The sequence below is a fragment of the Cheilinus undulatus genome, linkage group 11 (assembly GCF_018320785.1).
Source record: "Cheilinus undulatus linkage group 11, ASM1832078v1, whole genome shotgun sequence".
Taxonomy (NCBI): Eukaryota; Metazoa; Chordata; class Actinopteri; order Labriformes; family Labridae; genus Cheilinus; species Cheilinus undulatus.
The window spans coordinates 6239640-6263128 of NC_054875.1; the positions used below are offsets into that span (position 1 = coordinate 6239640).

Genomic DNA, 23489 nt, shown 5'->3' on the forward strand with positions numbered 1-23489 from the left:
TAAAAGTAAACTCTCCCTTTTTAAACTCCCTTGTCCAAACTCTACTTGGACAATGGTAAACTTTCTACCCAGAGGCTGGGGTGAAACCAAACACACCTCTGACAGCATATATGATCATAAAAGCCTCTACAACCATCCTCCTCTACATGCCGCTCTTTGTCATCCTTCCCTTTTGTGTCACTCTCACACAAAGCAGATAACTGGGGGGGGGGGGGAGCTGATGTGTATAACATTACTTTCTGCATTGTGTGGATCTGGCTCTGATTACAGCTGAAAACGTATAATTTCAAACCACATGCAGCATGGCTAGATGTAAACAAGCCGACTTTATATGTGCCGACAAAAGAGGAGGCTATCCATATGAGTAGTGTGATTATTCTCTGCTCACTTAGAATAACAGATGAAGGAAATTCTCACCAGCAAAAATAAAGTGTATAGTGTAAAGATGCTGCACACCTAAAGACTTCTCTAATGTCTTTATCACATGTGCTGACAATCAGTCAGATGAGGTCCCTCACAAATCAACTTTAGTTTATTTCCTCGTTTAAACCCGAGTCACGCCGTTCCTCTCAGCCACATTAAGACATCTCTGTCTCCCTCTCGTAGTCTGTCTCTTTGACTGTCTCACAAATCACTTTCTGATCAGCCGATCACTCATCTCTCTGCCCTGACAGACTGCTGACAGCTCTCTGTGTGAGTGTTACAGTGTTTGTGTGTCAGGAAGGTAAGGAGAGGGAATCAGAGGCAGATGAAGTGATACAATAAAAATACATGATACAATACCTAAGAAAATGTTACATTACATTACAAAACAATGCAATGCAATACAATAGGTAACGTAAAGATTTAATACATTATGATATGATTCAGTAAGCTGCAACACAATAGGATATGATACAATACCATACATACCCTATGATGTCATACGATACATTACAAATCAATATGATTCTATAATTGGTTGCTATGTGAGATGATGCAATGAAATACAAGGGTTAAAACAACAGTATGATGCCGTGTCATTCTATGCCATACACTATATTGCCAAAAGTATTCACTCACCCATCAAAATAACTGAAATCAGGAGTTCCAATCACTTCCATGTCCACAGGTGTATAAAATAAAGCACCTAGGCATGCAGACTGTTTCTACAAACATCTGTGAAAGAATGGGTCGCTCTCAGGAGCTCAGTGAATTCCAGCGTGGTACTGTGATAGGATGCCACCAGTGCAACAAGTCCAGTGGTGAAATTTCCTCACTCCTAAATATTCCACAGTCAACTGTCAGTGGTATTATAACAAAGTGAAAGTGATTGGGAACGACAGCAACTCAGCCACGAAGTGGTAAGCCACGTAAAATGATAGAGCAAGGTCAGCAGATGCTGAGGCGCATAGTGCGCAGAGGTCGCCAACTTTCTGCATCCAAGCCATATATCACCAAGTGCAATGCAAAGCGTCAGATGCAGTGGTGTAAAGCACATCGCCACTGGACTCTAGAGCAGTGGAGACGTGCTCCCTGGAGTGACGAATGGCGCATCTCCATCTGGCAATCTGATAGAAGAGTCTGGGTTTGGCAGTTGCCAGGAGAACGGTACGTGTCTGACTGCACTGTGCCAAGTGTAAAGTTTGGTGGAGGGGGGGTTATGGTGTGGGGGTGTTTTTCAGGAGCTGGGCTTGGCCCCTTAGTTCCAGTGAAAGGAACTCTGAATGCTTCAGCATACCAAGAGATTTTGGACAATTCCATGCGCCCAACTTTGTGGGAACTGTTCGGGGATGGCCCCTTCCTGTTCCAACATGACTGTGCACCAGTGCACAAAGCAAGGTCCATAAAGACATGGATGAGAGAGTTTGGTGTGGATGAACTTGACTGGCCTGCACAGAGTCCTGACCTCAACAACATTAGAACACCTTTGGGATGAATTAGAGTGGAGACTGAGAGCCAGGCCTTCTCGTCCAACATCAGTGTGTGACCTCACAAATGTGCTTCTGGAAGAATGGTCAAAAATTCCTATAAACACACTCCTAAACCTTGTGGAGAGCCTTCCCAGAAGAGTTGAAGCTGTTATAGCTGCAAAGGGTGGACCGACGTCATATTAAACCCTATGGATTAAGAATGGGATGTCGCTTACATTCATACGCAAGTCAAGGCAGATGAGCGAATACTTTTGGCAATATAGTGTATGTAGGATAACATGATGTCATATGATATGATACAGCATAATGCCATACCATAGCATTTGGTACAGTGTGTTTGGTTAGGGTGCAATGGGTTGTAATGTGATGTGATATGATTCGATACAATGCCATGCACTGCTACATAGTTTGGTGCCATGCTCTAAGATTTAAAAAAAAAAAAAAAATATATATATATATATATATATATATATATGATTTGATGTACTGCAATGAGTGGATTGCTACGTGAAGCAATGCAATATGGTACAATACCACGCTATGCCATATGGGCCTTACATCCCACAACGACGAAATGATACAATATCTAACATATACACAGTTAATCATGATTAATCACACCTTTTCATTGAATCAAAAATTCCACTATTTCACATTTAATACTGTTTATGTGTCATTTTTTAATCTCTTTACGGTCTTAAACTCATAATTATGGACTAACAGTTTGTATACTGACCTGCTCTTGTATATAAATTGAAGATTTAACCACAGAAAAAAGAGCTTGTTAAGGATTGAAAAGGAAACAAGTGAACAGTAAAAAAGGTGAATGTTTGGTTCAGGTGACTCTTGACCTGTTTTCTTAGCTGTTTGTGAGTTTTAAAACTAATGTGAGACATTAAAGAGCAGTGGTAGACTCATTTTTCATCACTATTGCTGTAGGTAGATGCTACAGTGGCTTAACCAAAGACTGTTGAAAGGGACAATAAAGCATGCAATTAATTGTGATTAATTAGAACATTAATTGTAGATCTTAGTTAATCACGAGCCTTTATATTATCAACTAGTGTTGCTTTTCCCTTGCTGCCATCAGACATTTGGTTACTGACGGTGGTTGCTTACCAGAATTGCTTTTTTAACAGTGATTGTGTATTTCTGGAGTAAAAATTTGAATTTTTTCATGGGGTGAGCATGTGACTAAGTTTTTTGGAACTTCTGTAAGTTTTCAGCCACAGAGTTTGCTGCTTGGACGGTGCAGCGTTTACTGTCCTCTTGAGGAACTCTATCTTGGCCTTCAGTGCTGTACACCTTTAGCTGCCCCTTTCATGTGCATCTAGAATTTTTACCTCCAGGAAACATTTCTGCGCGACTTCCCCTCAATCTGCTAAATTTTGTGATCAGTTAATGAGCACAGCAGCTACTGTTATCCACACTCCTAGCAGCATGTGATGCTGTAAACCAAAACAGCTTTTCTCCACAGAGCCTCCTCTCATTTTTGATTCCGCAACGAAAAAGAAGCTTAAATAAATTGTTTATGAAAGCCGCTGGTTAAATCCACATGAGGTTCAGTGGTCAGCTAAAGTCAAGTATGAAACTTGAACTTTAAACAGCAACAGCCCTGAAGGACTCTCTTTTTCTTGCACACTTCACAGATGATATTCACAGTTGTCTTCTGCTGGAAATGACAGTGTCTTAAAGCAGCAGTCCTAACCATCCTGTCTTTAATTTCAACTTGCCCACGCAAACATCAGCTAAGACATGCTCTTCCACAACAGCCCTTACCAATTAGCTGACAGGGCCAAGGGCACTTCCAGTCAATCTCAGTATCCTCTCCTCATTATTCTCCCTCCCTCTGTCTACTCCAACAATTTTTAGCAACTTCAAAGTTGGACAAACACCAAAGAAACTGTTTTAAAAAGAAGCGTGCAGCAGTCTTTTCTCCCCTGACCTCCAAGTGCAGTAAACGCTGAGTGAATTGAATATGAACCCTCTCTGATGTGCTGCCAGGGGTAGGGTTTCTCCACTGTGCAGTACAGTACAGCTAAGTACATTTTTGTACTGTGGCTAAATCGATACGGCGAGGTACATCATCACACCATTATGCCACCGTCTGAGGGGCCTTGGAAGGCCGGGGCGAAGACGCTCCTGCCAACAGGTCACCTTACGAAGCTGTTTTACAAGCTCAGAGGATTGACCTTGCCCTGTGAGCTCAGAAGTGGAAATGTGGAGGCGACGCAACGGGAGAGAGAAGATCAGAGACTGGGCTCAGCCTCAGAGGGGAATACTCATCAATATGTAGATTGTAATGGCAGAACATAGAAAATACAAGGGATGGGAATTTACATTGATTTTAGTGATCAAATACTCGCATCACCTTAGAGCAAGTACTTAATTTTTATAGTAAGCTCCATAATTATTAGGATAACGACACATTATTTTACATTTTGCATCTTTGTTGGCTCCATAATGACACTGAATTGAAACGATATTGATGTGACCAAAGAATAGACTATCAGCTTCCATTTAAGAAGTTTCTAATATAAACTGAATTTGTTATTTAGGAATTAGAGCCATTCCTGGGACATTTTCCCACCACTGTAATTTTGGCAGCTATCAAATGTTCAGTCTTTATCTCAGCCTTTAGTTTGAGTGCCATTTTAGTCATTTTAACCCCGATAATAGTTTTATTTTAGTTTTAGTTGACGAAAACGTAAAAATATTTGATCCTACATTTCTAGTTTAAGCCAAGAAAAATCCTTACAATTTATTCATTAATTACAGTCATGTTTGTTCTCTTAGGACTAATTTTATTATCTAGATTATGGAAAAAAAAACTTAAATTAATGCACTATCAGCACTTCAACTAATAAAATATACTGATGAAAATACATTTAAAAAATTTAAAAAATATATAAATAAAACTATAAATAAATAATAAATTTAAAATTAAAAAGAAAATAAAATGCAATTAGATATAAACATCAGAAGTACACTAAAACTTACATTTAACAAAATACATTTGAAAAAATGTATTAAAAATAATTAAAAGAAATTATAAAACTGTCTACTTGAAAAAAAAATATATATTATTATTATTATAAATGTTGTTGACAAAATCCTATTTTCTAGTGTTTTTTTTTTATTTGTTTTTTTTGTTTTTTTTCCTTTAAGAAGTCCAGACCTTTTATAAAATAATTCTAAATAAAAAAAATCTAAAATAAATATATAAATAATACATTTAAAATAAAAATAAATAAAATGCAATTAAATATAAACATTTGAAATACACTAAAACTAATGTTTTACAGAATACATTTGAATAAAATAAATAAATAAATCTAATCAGCATAAAAAAATGTTTTTTCTAAAATTGTATACTTGAAAAAACAACTTTTATTCAAAAAACATATTTTGTTATTATTATTATTATTGTTATTGTTGTTGTTGTTGTTGTTGTTGTTGTTGTTGTTGTAAGTTAGTCCTGGTCTAGTCTTATGCAAGATGAAATACTACTTTCTTGTCTTTTTTTTTTTTTTCTTTTCCATTTAAGAAGTCCAGACCCTTTATAAAATGAGATCCTTGGGGCCCATTGAGCTCAGCTGATTGAGTAGGCACACTTATACAGATGCTATAGTCCCTGATGCATCAGTCACAGGATTGTTTCCAGGCCTCAGTACTGTTTGTTGCATATATTTCCCCCACACTCTCTCCCCATGTCTCCTGTCTCTTTTCAGCTATTTGATCATAATAAAGACACAAAAAGAAAAATAAAAGTTGTCTTGATGAAGGTATGATTCTGAAGCATTGCAATTCAATGCTTATTATGAAGCTTTGCATTAGTTCATACAGGACCTGGTAGCCAAATGCCCAACTGATCCCAATTACTGCCTCCTAGCTTCCACAACCAATCACAACTCTTTTTCTCGAAACAGCAGCATATTTAAATACAATGCAATCCTCACTAATCCCTGCTTGCAATAATGTTGATGCACCTCACTATAGCTGCTGCTGGTGAAGCTTAACCTCCTCCACCCCAGCCACCTCTTTTATAGCGCGAAGCTTGTTGCACCATCATTCAGATTCATGCTACTATGGATTAACTGATATGAACTAATGTCACTGTACTCAATATTTCACATATCACTATATGTAACATTGTCATAGATGTATCTCTCCTGATGGGGTTTCTATCTATGTGCCCCCTTCAAAGTCAAACCATATATTTTGACTAACCCAAGGAGCATCTTTTAAGGAGAGCCTTCTCTGTCGTAGATCTATTTTACAATAAAATGGTGAAATGTATGACAAGACTGATCCTGAATGAATTAAAGTTAGACTGTGTGCAGGAGTTTGCCTGAAACTTTTAAGATGAGCCACTTGCACTATGAAAGTCAATGGAAGAAAATGCTACAGGGCTTGGGCTGTAAAACTAAAACCGATTTAGTGATTTTGCACATTTGTCTCGTAATTATTAGCTTATCATTTCAATAATGTATGCTAGCGGGTTCTAACAGGGCTAGTAACACTGCCTGCTGTCTGGTATTCTTGTGTTTGTAGCATTTCTATGATATGCACCTTATCTTTTTCTAAAGTACTTTCACATATTGCAATGGGAAACATTATTATAATCATTTTAATTTTACATGCAATGCAGTGTAAATGAGTTGAACCATGTGAAGGAAAGACTTCCACAGCAATTAACTGCACTTATCTCTATCAAATGCATGTCCCAAGTCACCTATTTCAATGTATATAAATACAATGTTGGCTCATTACTAGAACAAAACCAGTGAATAAAAGGCTTCACTTCAAAGCTGCAAGCAATATATGTAATTATATGATAAGTGGGTCCAAAGGTATAGCTGGAATCGATAGATTAGGATCTCTCATACACTTAGTCATTTACTTTAAAGCAATTAGGTGATGTCATCCAAGACATAATTCTGTCCTGGTGAGGTCTACAGCAGCAGCTGTTGACAGGATGAAAAATCTCTCTGTGTCTGATGTTTTTATTAGATCAGGACAACTTAACCACATAACGAGGGAACAACGGCAATGATAAAACTGATTTAGAGGCATTGTTCATTTTTATGAGCACAAAGAGGAGAAACAGAGCGAAAGCTGAAGAAAGGTAAAACAAGAAGATGGTCTGAGTGTAGGGGTGTTGGAGTGTGCATTAGTGGATGTGTGGAGCAGAGACACAAAGAGAGCCATGTATAAATCCGTCCTTCGCTAATCGAAAAACGCTCCTCTCGCTCTGAATCGGACAGTTTTATGTTTTGGTTCTGTGTGTGCCTACGTATATGTGAGTCACTTATACAGATACGCGCTCTATACGCTGCGGTCCAATCCAGCACTTTTAATTATGTGTGTGAGTGAATATGGGGAAAGGTAAATTGCTCTGTCAAGCTGGGAAATGGGCTTTCTGATGTCTGAGCTCTCATCACTTGGCATTTCTATTATTCAACAAGGATAGAAGGATGGAGGGACGAAGACGAGGAGGAGGAGACGAAGAGGACGAACAGGGTGACGCTGTACCTCACTTCTGAAAGCAATCATCAGAGTAAGTACGTACATAACAGGCTGAAAAGACGCTCGCTGCAGACGCCACGGTCACAAAAAGTGAAGTGCATCCTAAAGCAGAAACTGTTTATGTCCTGGAAAGAAGAATTAAACTCAGACTCTCTGCACACTGTGTACCTTAGCATCACTCTGTCTGAGAGTGTCAGGAGTCAAGTGAACATTGGGAAGCATCTAGCAACAAAAGGCTAATCAAAGCAGTCTGAAAGAGATTTATACCGAACATTAAGTATGTTAAAAAGAAGCAGCAGACTCTGAAAGCTGCGTCACTGATGGAAGTGAAAATAGCCCAGTGTTTGCTGACATGTAACTAAACCAGGTTTTAAAAGACAACCTTTGAATCTACTCTTTAATTTAAAAAGGGCTTCTGAATTGACTTTTGCACACCTGTCATGTGGACGTCACACTCATTTCCACAGGCAGAAGGTCATTTATAAAGTAACTTCACTAATGGTGCAAAAACAAAACACGCAGAATGTCTGCAAATGAATCTTCTGTGATTACTGCAAATCAGACATCAGAACACATTTAAACTGTTTCTTTTAACTTTTAGACCAAAAGTACGATACCCAAGGGCATGCTAGGAAAAATCTGCCCAAGTTTTTTGATCCAATGCAGTTTTTTTTTTTGTCATTGTAGCAGCGTCTACATCTGGAATAACTGATTGATAGAAGATTAGGGTTGGGCAATTACTCGCAAATGAGATTAAATTGCAATTTGGCATGCTGCAATTTTCAAATCACAGACAGTGCAATATTTCTGTAACCTGAAAAGTGTAACGATACCAGTTTGAAACAATCTTTTTCTTATGCTTTGCACATAATTCAAACAGTCAAGAGTAATTTTTGTTTTTATTTCTTTTAACAAAAATCTTATTTTTATCGCTCATGTATTTATTTTTCTTCATCAAAATAAGAATAATATGAGAAATGATCATCCTCTTCAATATAGCAACTGGTATCAAATTGGCTATACGAGCCAAAATCGCAATAAGATATCTTTTTCTAAATCGTTTATCTCTAATTTAATTTATCTCATATTGTGCCTGTTAAAATATAAAATGATTTCTTGCTTATGTTTGTTGAACATCACATAAAAAGAGGAACCTAAATAACTGCATTTGCAATATTGCCGCAAAAAATCACAATTAGATTATTTTCACAAATCGTTCAGCCCTTAATTTCCATCAATTTCTATAAATCAACCACTTGAGTTATTCTTCTAAACGCGTCTCCAAGCGTCCAGTGAAAGGATAAGCTGCTGGAGTTCTTTCAGTTCAAAAACATTTACCCATAATTTCGACATACAGCGGCTGTGCCAGCAAATCACTCCCTTTCTAGTCAGTCAGAGCAGGTCCACTGCCCACGCTCAGTCCCTGTGTCCCTAGAGCGCCCCTCTGCTGAGCATCTTTGGAGATATGCTGTCTATTTTGGCTGCCAAACCATCGATTCATGACGATCAGAAAGCTCCAAAGAGGAACTCAAAAGCATACAGTATCTGGTACTTTCAAAATACAACACTCTTGATTGTAATTCATCACTATATCAATATTACATCCCATCCCGCAGCAAGAGCAAAGGGTCACCAGGAGGTCAGTGGGTCACAGGGCTACAACTGCGCCATTGAGGAGGAAAAGTTAACCATTGAAGAAATTCAGCTAAAGAATTTTACATAAAACCACACATCCTTTAAGCAAACTTTAACCTTTTAACTTGGCTCTGCGAAGCGCAGTGCAGCTGTTGTATGTGTGAATTGTGGATAACAGTGCATGCAATGTCTCCAACATCACACTGAACTTCAGCGCCCTCTATCTGCAGTCCATGACTAGATATGCAGTGGCATCCTTTTGCTCAACAGAGATACTGTGGATGCCAAGGACTAGTGGAGAAATCTCCCTGTTATACTGCAGCAGGCATTAGAATTGTTGGTGTTAAACTCTGATCCCTGAAAATAATACTGAAGTGTTAGATTCAGAGGACCCATGTATAAAAGGCACACCATGCCTGCTGTCACACAAATTAGTCCAACAACAGCCTCAGGATAAGAACAAGCCATGATGCATGCACTTTTTGCAGTATAAACCAAATGCTTTTTGGGTGGAATTCAAGTATATTGTGTTGCAAATGCTACTGTTACAAAACAGGTAATATACATTAAATGTACTCACTATAAAAAGCTACCATGCCCCTTTTGCTTTTGAGTATAATTTCAACTGTTTGACTGGATATTAGCACCAACAGAAATCTATTTTATAGTATACAGCTCAATTAAAAATTCTTATAAAATTCTCAAACATTCTGAAGTGGTTGGGGGGAGCTACATGTGTGAAAACAGTCAAACTGTTTGCCTGAGGAAGGCCTTGCACACTTTGCAAAATCCCTTTTTAAAAAGTTGGACAGTGTGCAGGAGTTTTCTTTGTATTAGCATCCTAGCTGCCTGTGCTAACGCCGCATTGCTTATTCTTCACATATTACCTTCATTATTGCCTTTATAGCCATATCCTTCTTTTCAAAACTCTTGTTTTAGTGACCATAAAGTTGGTTGAGGAGGTTTTATTGTGTGTGCCGTTTCAGTCCATTTCCTGTAGGTTCACACTAGACTGAATCTGTAAATGGTGCTCAACAAGTCCAAAGAGAAAGCTACAGTTTCTCTTGTAGATACTTTATTGGCTCGAAAGGAGTTCAGATTTACACACCCTTCGACTTGGCCGGCGACCTTAAAACCACAATGCATTATCTCAAGCCCAGACAGCCTCGGGCTGCGAAGACGCTACTCATCAGCAGGCCGGGGAGGCTCCACACAGTCCACTCTTGTGCCGTCTGGAGCACAAGTTCACGTTCACAGGCAGAGGCGGGATCCTTACACTTTTCTACGCCGTCTGAAGCTGCTACTGGGAGAACAGTTACTCCACAAACCCACTCCATCTCAGAGAGACAGAGGAGAGGAGCTCCAAGAATATTGAAAAGATGAGGCAGGAAGAGTCAGAGAGGCACACACCATATCCTGCAAACCAATTATAATTCCCCACCTCTCCAGCTCACACCGCCTCTTTCTACTTTCTGTTTCACTCTCTGGCTGGACTGTGAATTTGTCCACTGCTGAAGTTCTGAGAGTGAAAGGCCATTACTGTTGTACAAAGAGATAGTCATTCCTTTTCATTTAGGCCCTCAAATAGTGATTCACATTTCCACAGGATTAAACCTAAACTTTAAAGAATAGTTTAGCTTGAATGAAGAGAAATTTCAGCACATGCACTTTTTCCTTTACTTTCTAACTTACATCAGCAGATAAATACCACTCTGATATATACTGAACAGAGGAACATGGAATAAGCTTAGCTTGGCATTAAGGCTGGAATCACCCTACTGGTAAGCTTCCTCCAGAGCTGAGTCTCTTGGAAGATTTGTGCATGGCGTCTGCAGTCTACATGTCAAAAGATCTTTAGATAAGACAATGAATATGGGATGCATGGCACGTTGTAAAGTCTCTGACTTCGGATTGAGAATGCATGCATGTAAGTTGGATGGCCAGAACAGTGAAAATGAGTGGTTGGAAGGCTAGAAAATCACTTTGTAAGTCATTTTACCTTCGGTAATAATGAACAAAAAACACCAGGCATGACACTGCTGAAGAATCTAAAAGGGTCTGGCTGCAGACCTCGACAAAACCTCTACGCTGGGGCAATCAGCCGCAGACCTGCACGCTGGGGTGCTTTATTACTTTATTTGGTCTTTCACTGTGCCAGTGCATCTGTGCATTCTTAGAAGGGCACACTTGTTGTGAGGGATATCTCCACCGAGAACTAATCCTTACATTTAGGCACAACTGTCTTGTCCATCAGTCGATCTTCCTCTGCTCATCTTTGGTTGGGTGAGGTAGTAGCAAGTTAAGCAAGCCAACCCAAGAAATGTCACACCCTTGCAATGCTTTCCATCTCCTCTTGGGGGATTCCAAGGCATTCCCAGACCAGAAGGGGCATTAAATCCCACCATCAAGTTCTGGGCCTGCTCTGGCCTCATCTAAATTGGACATAGTCTGCAGGACCCCCACAGGGAGGCCACCAAGAGGCATCCTCATAAGATGCCGGAACCATCTCAACTGGCTTTTGTCATTGCAAAGGAGCAGAGTATCTACTCTAGTCCTCCTCTGGATGGCTGAGGTCTTCACTCTATCTCTAAGGTTGAGTCGTCTTTGAGAAGGAATTCAATTTGACTACTTGTTACCTCATCATGTGGATTTTACGTTTTCATTTCTGAGATACTCGAAATAAGCATCATCCATGTACCTTGGAAGGTGGTGAGGTTAAGGCAGAAATATTTCACTTCTGAGGTACTTGGAATCCTTCACCTAGGGTAGACTCACTCCCAACTTGAAAGAAAATATCCATAGTTTTCTGTTGGAGAACCATGGCCTTGAATGTGGGAGTGTTAACCCTCATCTCAGCTGCTTTTCACTTCATTTCAACCAGCCACAAAGCCTACCAGAGCTTCTTCACTGAAGAAATTGACAGAAACCCATCATCTGCAAAAACAGATTTAAAATTCTGAAGTTGCCAAAATCAGAAAACCTCTTTCTCCTGCTGCAATCTTCATCAGAAGACATCAGAGACAAGGGGCAAGAGTGGCCAACAGAGGCCAACTTTGTGCCGAGGATGGAGACACTATTTTTTATTTGGTTATTCAGGTAAAAAATGGTTTATGGCAACAGGCCTGGGACCCCATATCCCTGCAGTAATCCCTACAAGGAACAACATTGTAGGCCTTCTCAAAGTCCACAAAACCCATGTAGACTGGATGAGCACTCTCCCATGCACCATCCAAAAGACCTGCCGCTGCTAGAATAAACTCCTGATGATTATTCCAGGCCCTCTATACTGCCGTCCTGAAATTTAAAACCTCTACAGTGGTTTCTGCAAAGACTACTTCCTGTCACTTGACCTACCTAGAGCTTCTGCTTGAACATGCAATGACATGAAGTGGACATATCAGTGCTCATCAAAAATAAAACACTAGCTTTAATAATTCAGAATACATCCTGGTGGCAAAAGCAGTCATCTTTAATGCAGATGACAGGAGTTAAAATCTGCAAACACTCGCAGCATGGGGTTTCAGTTCTCCCTATTGTTCTAAAAAGAAGGCTAAAACAGAGATATTTGTTAAAAACATGCTGAATATTTTCACAAAATTTCTGTTAATGGCTTTAAATTCTTTGGCAAAAGCATTTGCCAAGGTTTCCCAAAGCTCTGGTTGCTTCTATGCACAATTAGTCTTTAATTTCCTGCCTGAGATTATCGACTCTGTTGCTATTGTGTTTGAGAAACTGCTAATAAAGAGAGTCTATAATATCAATTTTGCAAAAATAAAGCCATTTGTACAATCTGTGGTTTCGTGAATATAGAAACTAAAAAGCTTTGATTGTATTGTTGACGTATTTGAACTCGGTTGTAGATGTAATAGCTGAGAAGTCAATTCCAGTTTAAATGGGTCTGTCTTTAAATGCAGATAATGCTCTTTGATTATCTATTCGTCTTCCCAAAATATAAGCATGAATAGCACGTTGTATAACTGTCTGATTCTTGCAATTTCTCTGCATCTCCGTTTGTGATAGACACTTTTTATTTCCTTGTGTCATATCGACACTGACGCTGTCCATTGGTATCAATTACACTCCACTTCCTCTCTGCGCTGATTCAGACACATGGAAGTCAATTAAGTGTAATTGCTGGTAAATTACACAGCACTCACATGGCAGTTAATGCTTACGTGCCGGGGAAAGTCTTGTTGAAGGTTATCACACAGCAGTCATTAAGTGTTATGAGATAAGAGAGCCGCGCAGGTAAACGAAGGACAAGAGGATGCAACTGAACTCTGAGGGAAGAATTAAACTCACTTAAATAAAGTCTTATTGAGATAAGGACTGTAGTGTACACATCACTCTGCAGACACTGTTGATTAGAATTAAGGGGTCAAAAAGATGCAACTTGAGTAACCTCTGCCAATAAGTAGTAAACTTTACTCATCCATATTTTAGTTCTTCTTTGTTCATGAGGTTTATTGTCAGTTTTAAGGTAGAACTTCTTCACTTCCACTAAATCAATGATGAGGCAAATCTAGGTAAAATCAACACTAATCACAAGTTCTATGTCTCTGTAAAGAACAGATGTATAGGAATGAGAACATGTTCACTGCTATTGTTGACGCTTTTCATTTTCTTTCTTTTTTTTTTTTTTTTTTTTTGCACATTTGAACAATTAAATTTCTTACTAAGGACTTATCCCATACATATCATTAAAGTTTAGGTCCTAAGGGTTGTATTGATGTCTAGCCAAAAGCCAATTCAAATACTCCAAAAATTGGCACTACTGTAAGAATGTAAAGATATGCTCTGGTGGACTTGTTGTACGGCAGGTCATAAAGGGTTAAAGCGCATTTATCTATTTTTTTTCCCTATAAGTGTTAAAACATTTGTTTTGTTTTTTTTGTTTGTGTTTTTCTGGCACATTGGTGAACCTCTGCCCATCTTTACACTGGGAGGACTCTTCCTCTTATAAAAAGCCCCTTTCATACCAAGTCACTAGTGGTGTAAAGATAATCTGATATGGATCAGTAAACCAATCTTGACATCAGTGGTCCGAGTGCATCGGTCCGTGGAGCCCTGGACCGGTCAAAATGTGGCACGAACCAGTCTTTGGACCGGTTTTAACGTTAGAAATCAGTTCATTAATTTGCTGCTTGTTTTCATAGCCCGTTCCACCATGCTCTGGCTCGGTGTCTGTAATCTTCCGCGACCCACGCTGACCTTTAACCTTTAGACGAGAGTTCACCGTAGGTGCTGGCTAGGTAGCTGGATGTGTTTCACTGGTCATCGCTAAACATCTTTCAGTTACAGTTCTGCACCTCAGGAAAAAGTCATGTGGACTTTATATGAAGGAAGGATAACTTTCGAAATGTCTGCCCATCTGCACGCTTTGGAGAAAAGCGATTAAGAACAACGGCAGCTCATAAATCTCACCTGTTGAGATTGCAGAGCTAAAGTTTAGCTAAGATGCTAACGCTAGACGCAGCACAAACAGACCCAAGCACAAACACTTTTCTTAGTTAAAACTCTTCAGTTATGACCGTAACAACAGCCCTTTCATTCACAGGGTTTACAACCGTAACGTATTGTTGGGAGTGATTGATTTGGTGACATGATCAACACATCTGAGCCCACAGATATGATATTAAACAGAGAGGACTTCACTGAGCTGGAGATCAGCTGTTCTACAGTGAATTAATACAACGATGAAACAACCAAGAACGGTCAGATACACAGAGAAAAGAAATAACCATGTTGTTGCTACATGAAGACTGAATACTCACATTAAGAGGAATTATGAAAGGGAAAAATGTCTAGAAAGCTGTTTTAATGTGACTGTTTTCAATATCATGTTAACCCCTTGTTCTCCTGTACTAGCAGACACACACAGCTCCGTCCATCCAAATCTCCTTGTGACTTTAATTTTTTTAAATTTGTGCTTCTTGGGACAATTTGTTATTTAGTTTTTTTTTTTTTTTTTTTTTTTTGGGGGGGGGGGTAATGTTGCTAAGGAAGTACAGAAGGATGAACATGTACCAGTAAAACTCATTTTCATATTTATCTCCCAATTTAATGTCAAAGTAAGAGACCTGGGTGTGAGGAAAAGTTTCTTAAACATAATTTCAGAATGTTAGCGCAGGATGCCAGGGCATTTAGTCTGTTTTATAAATAAAATCAAATAAACTTAGATTATTATGAAATTATCTTGTTTTCCCCTTTTTTGCAAATTTCTGTTCAAGCAGAAAGTTATTTTGATTCTATAATCAGATTGTACCGAATTGAATCGGACCAAACCGTTCTGTATTTTAATGAATCGTCTGTGAATCGAGATTAAAATCGAATCATCAGAAGGAGATATTCACACAATGCGTTGTTAGAATGATGATCTGTGTCCACCACACTAGAAATGCAGTTACATAACATTTGGATAGACCATAAAATACAGGATAGAAAATTTTTGAAGGTATGTTAGGAAGTAAGTGAAAATTTTGTTCCAAAAAGCACATATATGAAAAACGGCTGAAAACAGTTTCTACAGTCACATTAAGTTGGCACTAAGAATAACTTTTCCTTACAGCGATTACTATGCAGATGTTGTACATGTAACGTGTCTGAACTGAATATGTGGTATGGGGGCTTCATATATGACAGGTTTTTAATAATAATGACATTAATTAGCGCTTCTGTGTGTCCATTAGTGTGTGTGTGCGCTTATGTTATACTACTTGAATTGCAAATGTGCTCATGCACCGTATGTGGTAATGTATGTATGTAATTACCTTGATTGCTCAGTCCTAGAGAGTTTCTAGCCTGCATCTTTCACTGGTTTTCTATTTTCATCTGGTTTCCAACCTTCACTTCCTCTCTCCTCACCTACATTATTAGATGTTTCTGCATATTCATCAAGGAAGGTAAAAGTGGAAGTGTGACTGCAGCTGGGTGGTGAAAAAAAACACTTACAGGAAAGTAAAGTTTGCATGTCTATCATGTATGCCATACGCTGTCATGTCTCACTAGTTTTTCCCTTGAAAATCACCAGACTGATAAATGACTATTGATATTTCTTCATCACTTTCTCGGGGTCATCATCAACAACTGTCAGTTGCATTAGGAGCTGCTCTGCTAAACAACGCTGTGGATCATTTGTGAGCGGTCCTACCTGTTTATCAGTGAGAGCGTACAAGTACTGATGGTCAGGGCTGAAGAGCATGTCTCTCAGGATGGGGCTCCCGTTGCTCACCATGACATTCTCATACAGCAAGGCAGGCTGGACGACGGAGTTCACAAGAATCTGGAAAAAGAGAGGAGAGATAGGAAAGTTTAGTCAGTGAAAAGTCCTCCTTGCTTTTGCAACATTTGATTTTTGTCTTTACTACATCCATACATCCATCCATTTTCTACACAGCTTTATGCCAGTTGTGGTCAATTGGGGCTGGAGCCTATCCCAGCTGTCATTGGGCAAGAGGCAGGGTACACCCTGGACTGGTCACCAGTAAATCGCAGGGAAGGAACGCCCACACTCACACCAACAGCCAATTTAGAGTCACCATCTAACCTAACAAGCATGCCTTTGATGGTGGGAGGAAGCCGGAGTACCTGGAGAACCCATGCATGCACGGGGAGAACATGCAAACTCCACACAGAAAGGTCCTGCAAGGAAGCAAACGTCCTTGCTTCTGCACCTTCACTACAACTGCTCATGACCCTGGAACTAACTTCAATCAAAGGAATAGTCCCAAAAAATCAAAGGTCTGCTGCTAAAAACCATAATAATGCATAAAAAAGGGAAACTGTCTTTCACTCAACCAATTTAAACACCAAATTGATGCATCAGACTTTCTACTCTGACTTGCCTCATTGTCTATCAGTCCCTTTGCCTAGGCTATTCCTGGTTTAAAGGGATACTTCAACATTTTGGCAAATTCGCCCATTGCCATAATTCCTATAGTCTTAGTAGTAGGTTCGTTTCCTTTAGTTGTCAGTGCAAGCTGTTTCTAGATCTGAGGGGACCGTTAAACCAGCTGCACAGCTAACGCTATGTTAGCAGATGGTATTTTTTGCTTTCCCTCATCGAACTCATCAAATACACAATCCAACAACTCCAAAATGCTCTTGTGGACAAGTTGTGACCTGCACATTTACAAGAGTTACTGCAGCTCTGTCAAATTTCAAAATATCAGACAGTCAAAAGTGTTCAGTAACTCGAGGTAGTGAGGACCAACACCGACGTTTTTTAAAGTATTAGGTTTAATTCTATATAAGGTTAATTAAAACTGTCAATTTTGGTGTGTATTTCACTTTATTACAGAGGTGTGACTTTACCTGAACAATCTGGCTCAAGATCTATCATCTTGTTCTTACCAATAAGGTAAAATCAGGTTTTATTGTGCAACTCTTTTATTGTGGGTTCCTATAGTTTTATGGTACTTGATGTCTTGTTGCCTGCATCCTGATGATGTTCATGAAGTCTTAGTTGTGCAGTATGGTTCATGTCTGCACTCTGATTGACGTCTGATATAGCTTAGTTCGCATGGCATCACATGACGTCTAGGTTTTGATTTATATTGATGATGATGAATTATTATCTCATCCATATTTTTGGTTAGTTCTTTTTTAAGTGTTTGGATTCTGCTGACGTTGTCTGCATGTCAAATTATGTCTTCTTGTCTTCTGTTTGGGTTTGTTGCTTGGTTTTTCTGCTTGCTTCTGCACTTGTCAAAGCACTTTCTAAACCCATGTTTTTAAAAGTGCTATACAAATAAAGTTGTTGTTGTTATTATTATTATTATAACTCCTCAGTAGCTACTCAGTACTCAGTGCTTAAAGTCCACTTTAACTGACTTACTTTTTACTTTACTAGATTTCTTGACTAATACCATTACTTTAATTTAAGTAAATTTTAACCAGAGTAACTGTACTTTTTCTTGAGTACAACAGTCTGGTACTTTTGTCTCCTCTGATTAAACATTGTCAATTTTAAGGAGTTACAAGTAACACCTAACTTTTTCCATGTATCATATGCCAGGTTTTGGTGCTGCCCTCTATACATAACTCTTGTAAACTTTAAAGTAATTTCTAGTGAATTATTTTTTAAAGACTCACTCATCTTTCTCTAAAAAGCCTCCTCTAATTTAACTTTCAGCAGCTACGATCAAGAACACTGTATTTTCCTCTCCTACATGTAAAGTAGAAAATTGTCATTTAATCTTGCGTAAATCTTCAAAGTTTACTCTAAATGTTGTCATCATGTAAAAAGCAGCAGCTGAAGTAACAGATCTTAAGTACTTTGATTTCTCTCTTGATTTATGCAAAAAAAAAAAAAAAAAAATCCAATCATAACCAGCTGATCAAGCTGCCACTCAGTCGAGGATACACAGGACTGAATGAAAGCTTTTCTCATTGTTTGACTTTATAGTGGTAAAACTGGCACAATTACAAACCTATGAGGATTAAACCAACAAGTAAATCTTCCCCTTGCCTCCATTTTTCTGTTTTCCCCCCTTCTGGATCCTTCTCTTTCTAATTTCCCAACCTCCATCTGCTCATCCATCACAGCAGTTTAGGCTGCTACAACTTTTCTGTTTTTCTGTTGCCTTGACTCTCTCTGTCATCTCTGTTTTGTTTTTTTTTTCTGCCTCAGTCTCCATAGTCTGCAGTTATTATCTGCCAAATCACTACCAGAGTTGCCTTCATCTTTTTTTCTGAACAGAAGGTTCATTAACAGACAGGCTGTCATCGCTGTGTGTGCTTTTGCTGCTGAAGCAGAGGAAGCTGCTTTGGTTACGAGTCAAGTGCTTCCACTAATAAACTCTGAGGAGTTACAGAGGCACGTTTGAGAATCGAAAGTTCAGGAAACCATGGCAAAAGGTTAAATAGGAGGTATAATAGCAGTGAGAAGACTACTTATTTGAGGCTAATGCTTTAGGCTGTCGTCTTTAAAAAGCTTATCAGAAGCAATTAATGTAAAAAAGAAACACAAGCATTTTATAAATCTCTTTAATTGGATGGTATTTTGTCATTTAAGTGCACTGAAGTTAAGCTCCATCAGGGCTGCTTCTCCCCTTATCATCTGCCTGCTCTCACAGTGATGTAAAATAATGGCTTTCTGTCCTACTTTTCAATCATACCAATCTATTTTGTTTCCCTGTGGTTGAGTTAATGCTATAGACTTTCAATATACAAGAAGTTCCTTACTTTCCTTCAAAATAAAAGCAAGTTTCAGGTGGAATTATTAGATGTCAGTGAGTCATTTTGTACATGCGCTCCTGACTCTTTCTTAATCCAGGTAAGAACACCCTGTGGGTCATGAGGCAGTAAGGGAGGGCCGTTGCATAAAACAGAGAACATTTCAAGATGATTTAAACTGTATTTTATCCAGTATTGTAAAAATATATGCCATAAATGGGTTCAATTTAGAATAAAATTGTAGTCATGAGGTGAGATTCATACTGAAATCAAAGTAATGTTAAAAAAATTATTATATCTAAGTCTGCACCAGTCTTGGATGTGCATCTATGTTTGAAACATCTTCTGAGACAGTGGGGGTCCCTAGGTTAAGCTCCATTACTATGGGGGTCACAGGCTGAGAAAGAACCTCTGTCTTATGTTCTTTGGGTGGGGGGCACTTCTACAACCGTAGTTATTTTCTTAGAAATTTGGAACATTTATTTGTAGATTCTGGGCGATTGGATATAAATTTCTGGGGGAAATAACTTTGTGTGTTATAATAAAGAATGGTTTATAAGATGAAGAACCTGAAGAATAATCACATGTTAAATTGAAATCGCAATGTTGGGGGAAAAAAAATCGGAATTAGATAATTTTCCCAAATTGTTCAGCTCTATTGCCTAGACATTTAAATAACACCAATAATCTCCCCTTCCCCCAAACTTTACACTTGGCACAATGCAGTCAGACAAGTACCGTTCTCCTGGCAACCACCAAACCCAGACTCATCCATCAGATTACAAGATGGAGAAGCACGATTCGCCAGAGAATGCATCTCCACTGCTCTAGAGTCCAGTGGCGGCGTGCTTTACACCACTGCAACCAACGCTTTGCATTGCACTTGGTGATGTGTGGCTTGGATGCAGCTGCTCGGCCATGGAAACTCATTCCATGAAGCTCTCTGCGCACTGTTCCTGAGCTAATCTGAAGGCCACAAGAAATTTGGAGGTCTGTAGCGATTGACTGCAGAAAGTCGGCGACCTCTGCGCACTATGCGCCTCAGCATCCGCTGACCCTGCACCGTCATTTTACATGGCCTACCACTTGGTGGCTGAGTTGTTGTCGTTCAACTTTTTTATGATATCACTGACAGTTAACAGTAGAATATTTAGGAGTGAGGAAATTTCACCACTGGACTTGCTGCACAGGTGGCATCCTATCAAAGTACCACGCTGGAATTCAGTGAGTTCCTGAGAGCGACCCATTCTTTCACAGATGTTTGTAGAAACAGTCTGCATGCCTAAAGGCTTTATTTTATACACTTGTGGCCATGGAAGTGATTGGAACACCTAGTTTTGATTCTTTGGATGGGTGAGTGAACATTTTGGCAATATAGTGTATCTCCTACCTCTAGGACATGGCTTCAGATCACACTCATGAATCAGTGTGGCACTCTTTCAATAACCAATTTAAAAGTCTACATCATAAATTACATCTCTTTGATATAATTTGATTTACAAATGAGCACATCTGGATGAAATGCTTCACAATGTCAATACTGATGTTGGAATTTGAGTTCTGAAATGCAGCTTGAAATTAAGCATGGTTAAAATGTGATTAATCATGATTACCTACCAGTTAAAAACAATTACAAAAAATAACATTAATAGCCCACAATGTTATTATGACTGGTACAGCTTATCATGACATCTCCTCTAGGGTCGAAAAAGTTTTCCCTACTTTGAAAAGTGTGTCTTTGTGTATGTTTAGGAAATGCATCCCAGCTCTCGCTGACCAGAGGTCATTTGTTTTAGCAGAACCTTTTTGTTGCTCCCACACCAACACACCATAAAACTTTTTATCGATGTAAGTGTGACCTTTTGTCCTGCTGTTTTTCCAGCTCTAATGATTTCTCTCTCTTTGTCAACAGCAGCACCGGCCAGCTCAGACTCACACATACTCTCAAAGAAAAACACACTTTATATGGCCAATTTAAAACTACTACATGCCCTGGGCCTCAGTATCACTTGTGATAAGTGAAGGACTGTAGCAGGGGAAGGGGGGGGGGGGGGGGGGGTTGGAGCGCCGAGCGTGTTGTGCCCTACAGCTCGGGGCAGAGGGCAGTTGGAGTGGGATTCAGGTCAGCCGGCACAGAGGGACTGCAGACCGGAGCAGGTGACTGTCGATTCTCATCTAGTCTACTCGCCTGCAGGTCCCTGCTCTCCTTCTGTGACCTCTGCACTCTCAAAGTTAGAGTATCCAAACAGACTTCTCACTGAGGAAGTTGCAGCACTTAAGGAGGACAAACTTTGATTAACCCTCCATTAAACTCCACTTTCATGTCTCTCTCTTTGACTCTGCTGAATTGATGCAGACAGATGACACACTTGGTGGAGAAACAACACTTTCTAGCTCCAATCAGAACACATTAATGCTTAAAAAACAGAGCTCTGTCTCATTTAGACAACAAAACTTCTTGCCAACTGACTATTGCACATATGTTCAGTATGCAACACTGCATTTGTTTTCCAACAAATATACCATAAAGACCCACCTTAGGTTATTTAAAGCACCAATCTAGAACAAAGTCAATCTGGTAGTACTCTCAAACGGGAGAATAGCATCCCATTTCTCCAGAGCATCCCAGCCACCTGCTTTCAGTACTATGCAACTTTGTCAAGGAGACAAAAGGAGAGCACTCAGGTTTGCAGCAGTAGTTCACACACCACCCTATAGCTCGAAAGAAGCCAGTCTGCTTGTGTTTGGCTGAGACTAGACAGAGGAGAATGACTGAATAATATTTTCTGCTCAAGCTTCGTGTATTTTTGTCACCTTTGTTGTCTATGAGTGGGTTGCAACTTTGCACCAATACTGATACCAGAATCAAGTATCGGTGCCGATATCAAGCTGAGGTACTTGTATTCAGACTCATAAATCATTGCAGCTACTATACTTGGTATGATTCTAAAGCACTGTGTCAGCTTCTTATTACATGAGTACACAGTCAGCTGGAGTCATGTCTATAGTTCAGTGATATCTTAACACAAATAAGGATGACAAAAGAACAGTTATGGTATCATAAAGTACTCATGCTTTTGGTATCGTTGGGTACCCAAATGTTAATACTTGCACTCTTGCTTGATGAATTCAGTATCAGTGCATAGCCAGATGTAACAGCACTATGTGTTTTAAGACAGTGTAGTTGCTCTCAGAGACCCTTGGCGGGTGCCAAAGTCAGCCCGGCCAAATTGAAGAATAATGATGGTTTTACTTCACAGGAACCAACTTTTTCAAGATCAGCATTAACCATCTATTTCACTCTGTCACTAACAGCCATTGTCCTGGCTTGAAGTCTTTTAGTTCAGTCCCTCAAGTTCTACAAAAAAATCAACAATGAACAAGAACAGTGTCAAGAAATCTTTCTCAACGTGAACTGGTTGACTGACAATCCCACTGGGTCAATGACCGACCTTATATATTCAACGAAGATTTCAGAACAGGTCCTGAAGACCACTACAGATCTATCCATCCATCTACCTGATATTTACACCACTTATACCAGTTGTTGTCAGGTTTAGGGGCTGGTGCAGGGGTTAGCGCTGTTGCCTCACCGCAAGAAGGTCCCTGGTTCGCTTCCCGGACAGGGCCTTTCTGTTTGGTGTTTGCATGTTCTCCCCATGCATGTGTGGGTTCTCTCGGGGTACTCCTGGTACTATTCCTACCACCAAAAACATGGTCACTAGGTGACTATAAATTGGCTGTAGGTGTGAGCATGCCTGGTTGTCTGTCTCTATATGTCAGAGACATATGTTAGAGACAGACTGGTGAACAGTCCAGGGTGTACCCCGCCTCTCGCACAATCACAGCTCCAGCCCTCCTGCGACCCCCTATGGGATAAGGGGTATAGGCGATGGATGGGTTAGGATTAGGGCAAGATGCTGGATGCCCCTTGGACTAGTCCCTAGTTAATTACAGAACATACAAAGAGGCAAACAGCCAGCCACACCTACGAACAATTTAAAGTCCTATACCATTACCGGAACCATTCTTCCACTAATCAGAAATCAGGCTAAGCAAGTCGAACCCATACTTCCTGACACCCAGCCTTTCCTATGCTTCCAAAGTCAGAAGAGACGCACCCACACAGTTTGTCCTGCACCTGCATCTTGGTCTTCTCCAGGTTGGAGACCAGTGTTCCCCAACCATTTTCCTTGGAGCTCCCCGTACATGTACCTCAGAAAAGCAGAGCCCCCT

General features: G+C 39.6%; 1 protein-coding gene across 2 annotated transcripts in view; it reads right to left on the bottom strand.

Moving 5' to 3' along the window:
* Positions 1 to 23489, bottom strand: part of LOC121517494 (plexin-A1-like) — a 503338-nt gene that overhangs the window by 248999 nt on the left and 230850 nt on the right. For both annotated transcript variants that reach the window (XM_041799311.1, XM_041799310.1), the window contains exon 4: positions 16228 to 16359. In XM_041799311.1, coding sequence (XP_041655245.1) covers positions 16228 to 16359 — 132 coding nt within the window. The remainder of the gene's footprint in view (positions 1 to 16227; positions 16360 to 23489) is intronic.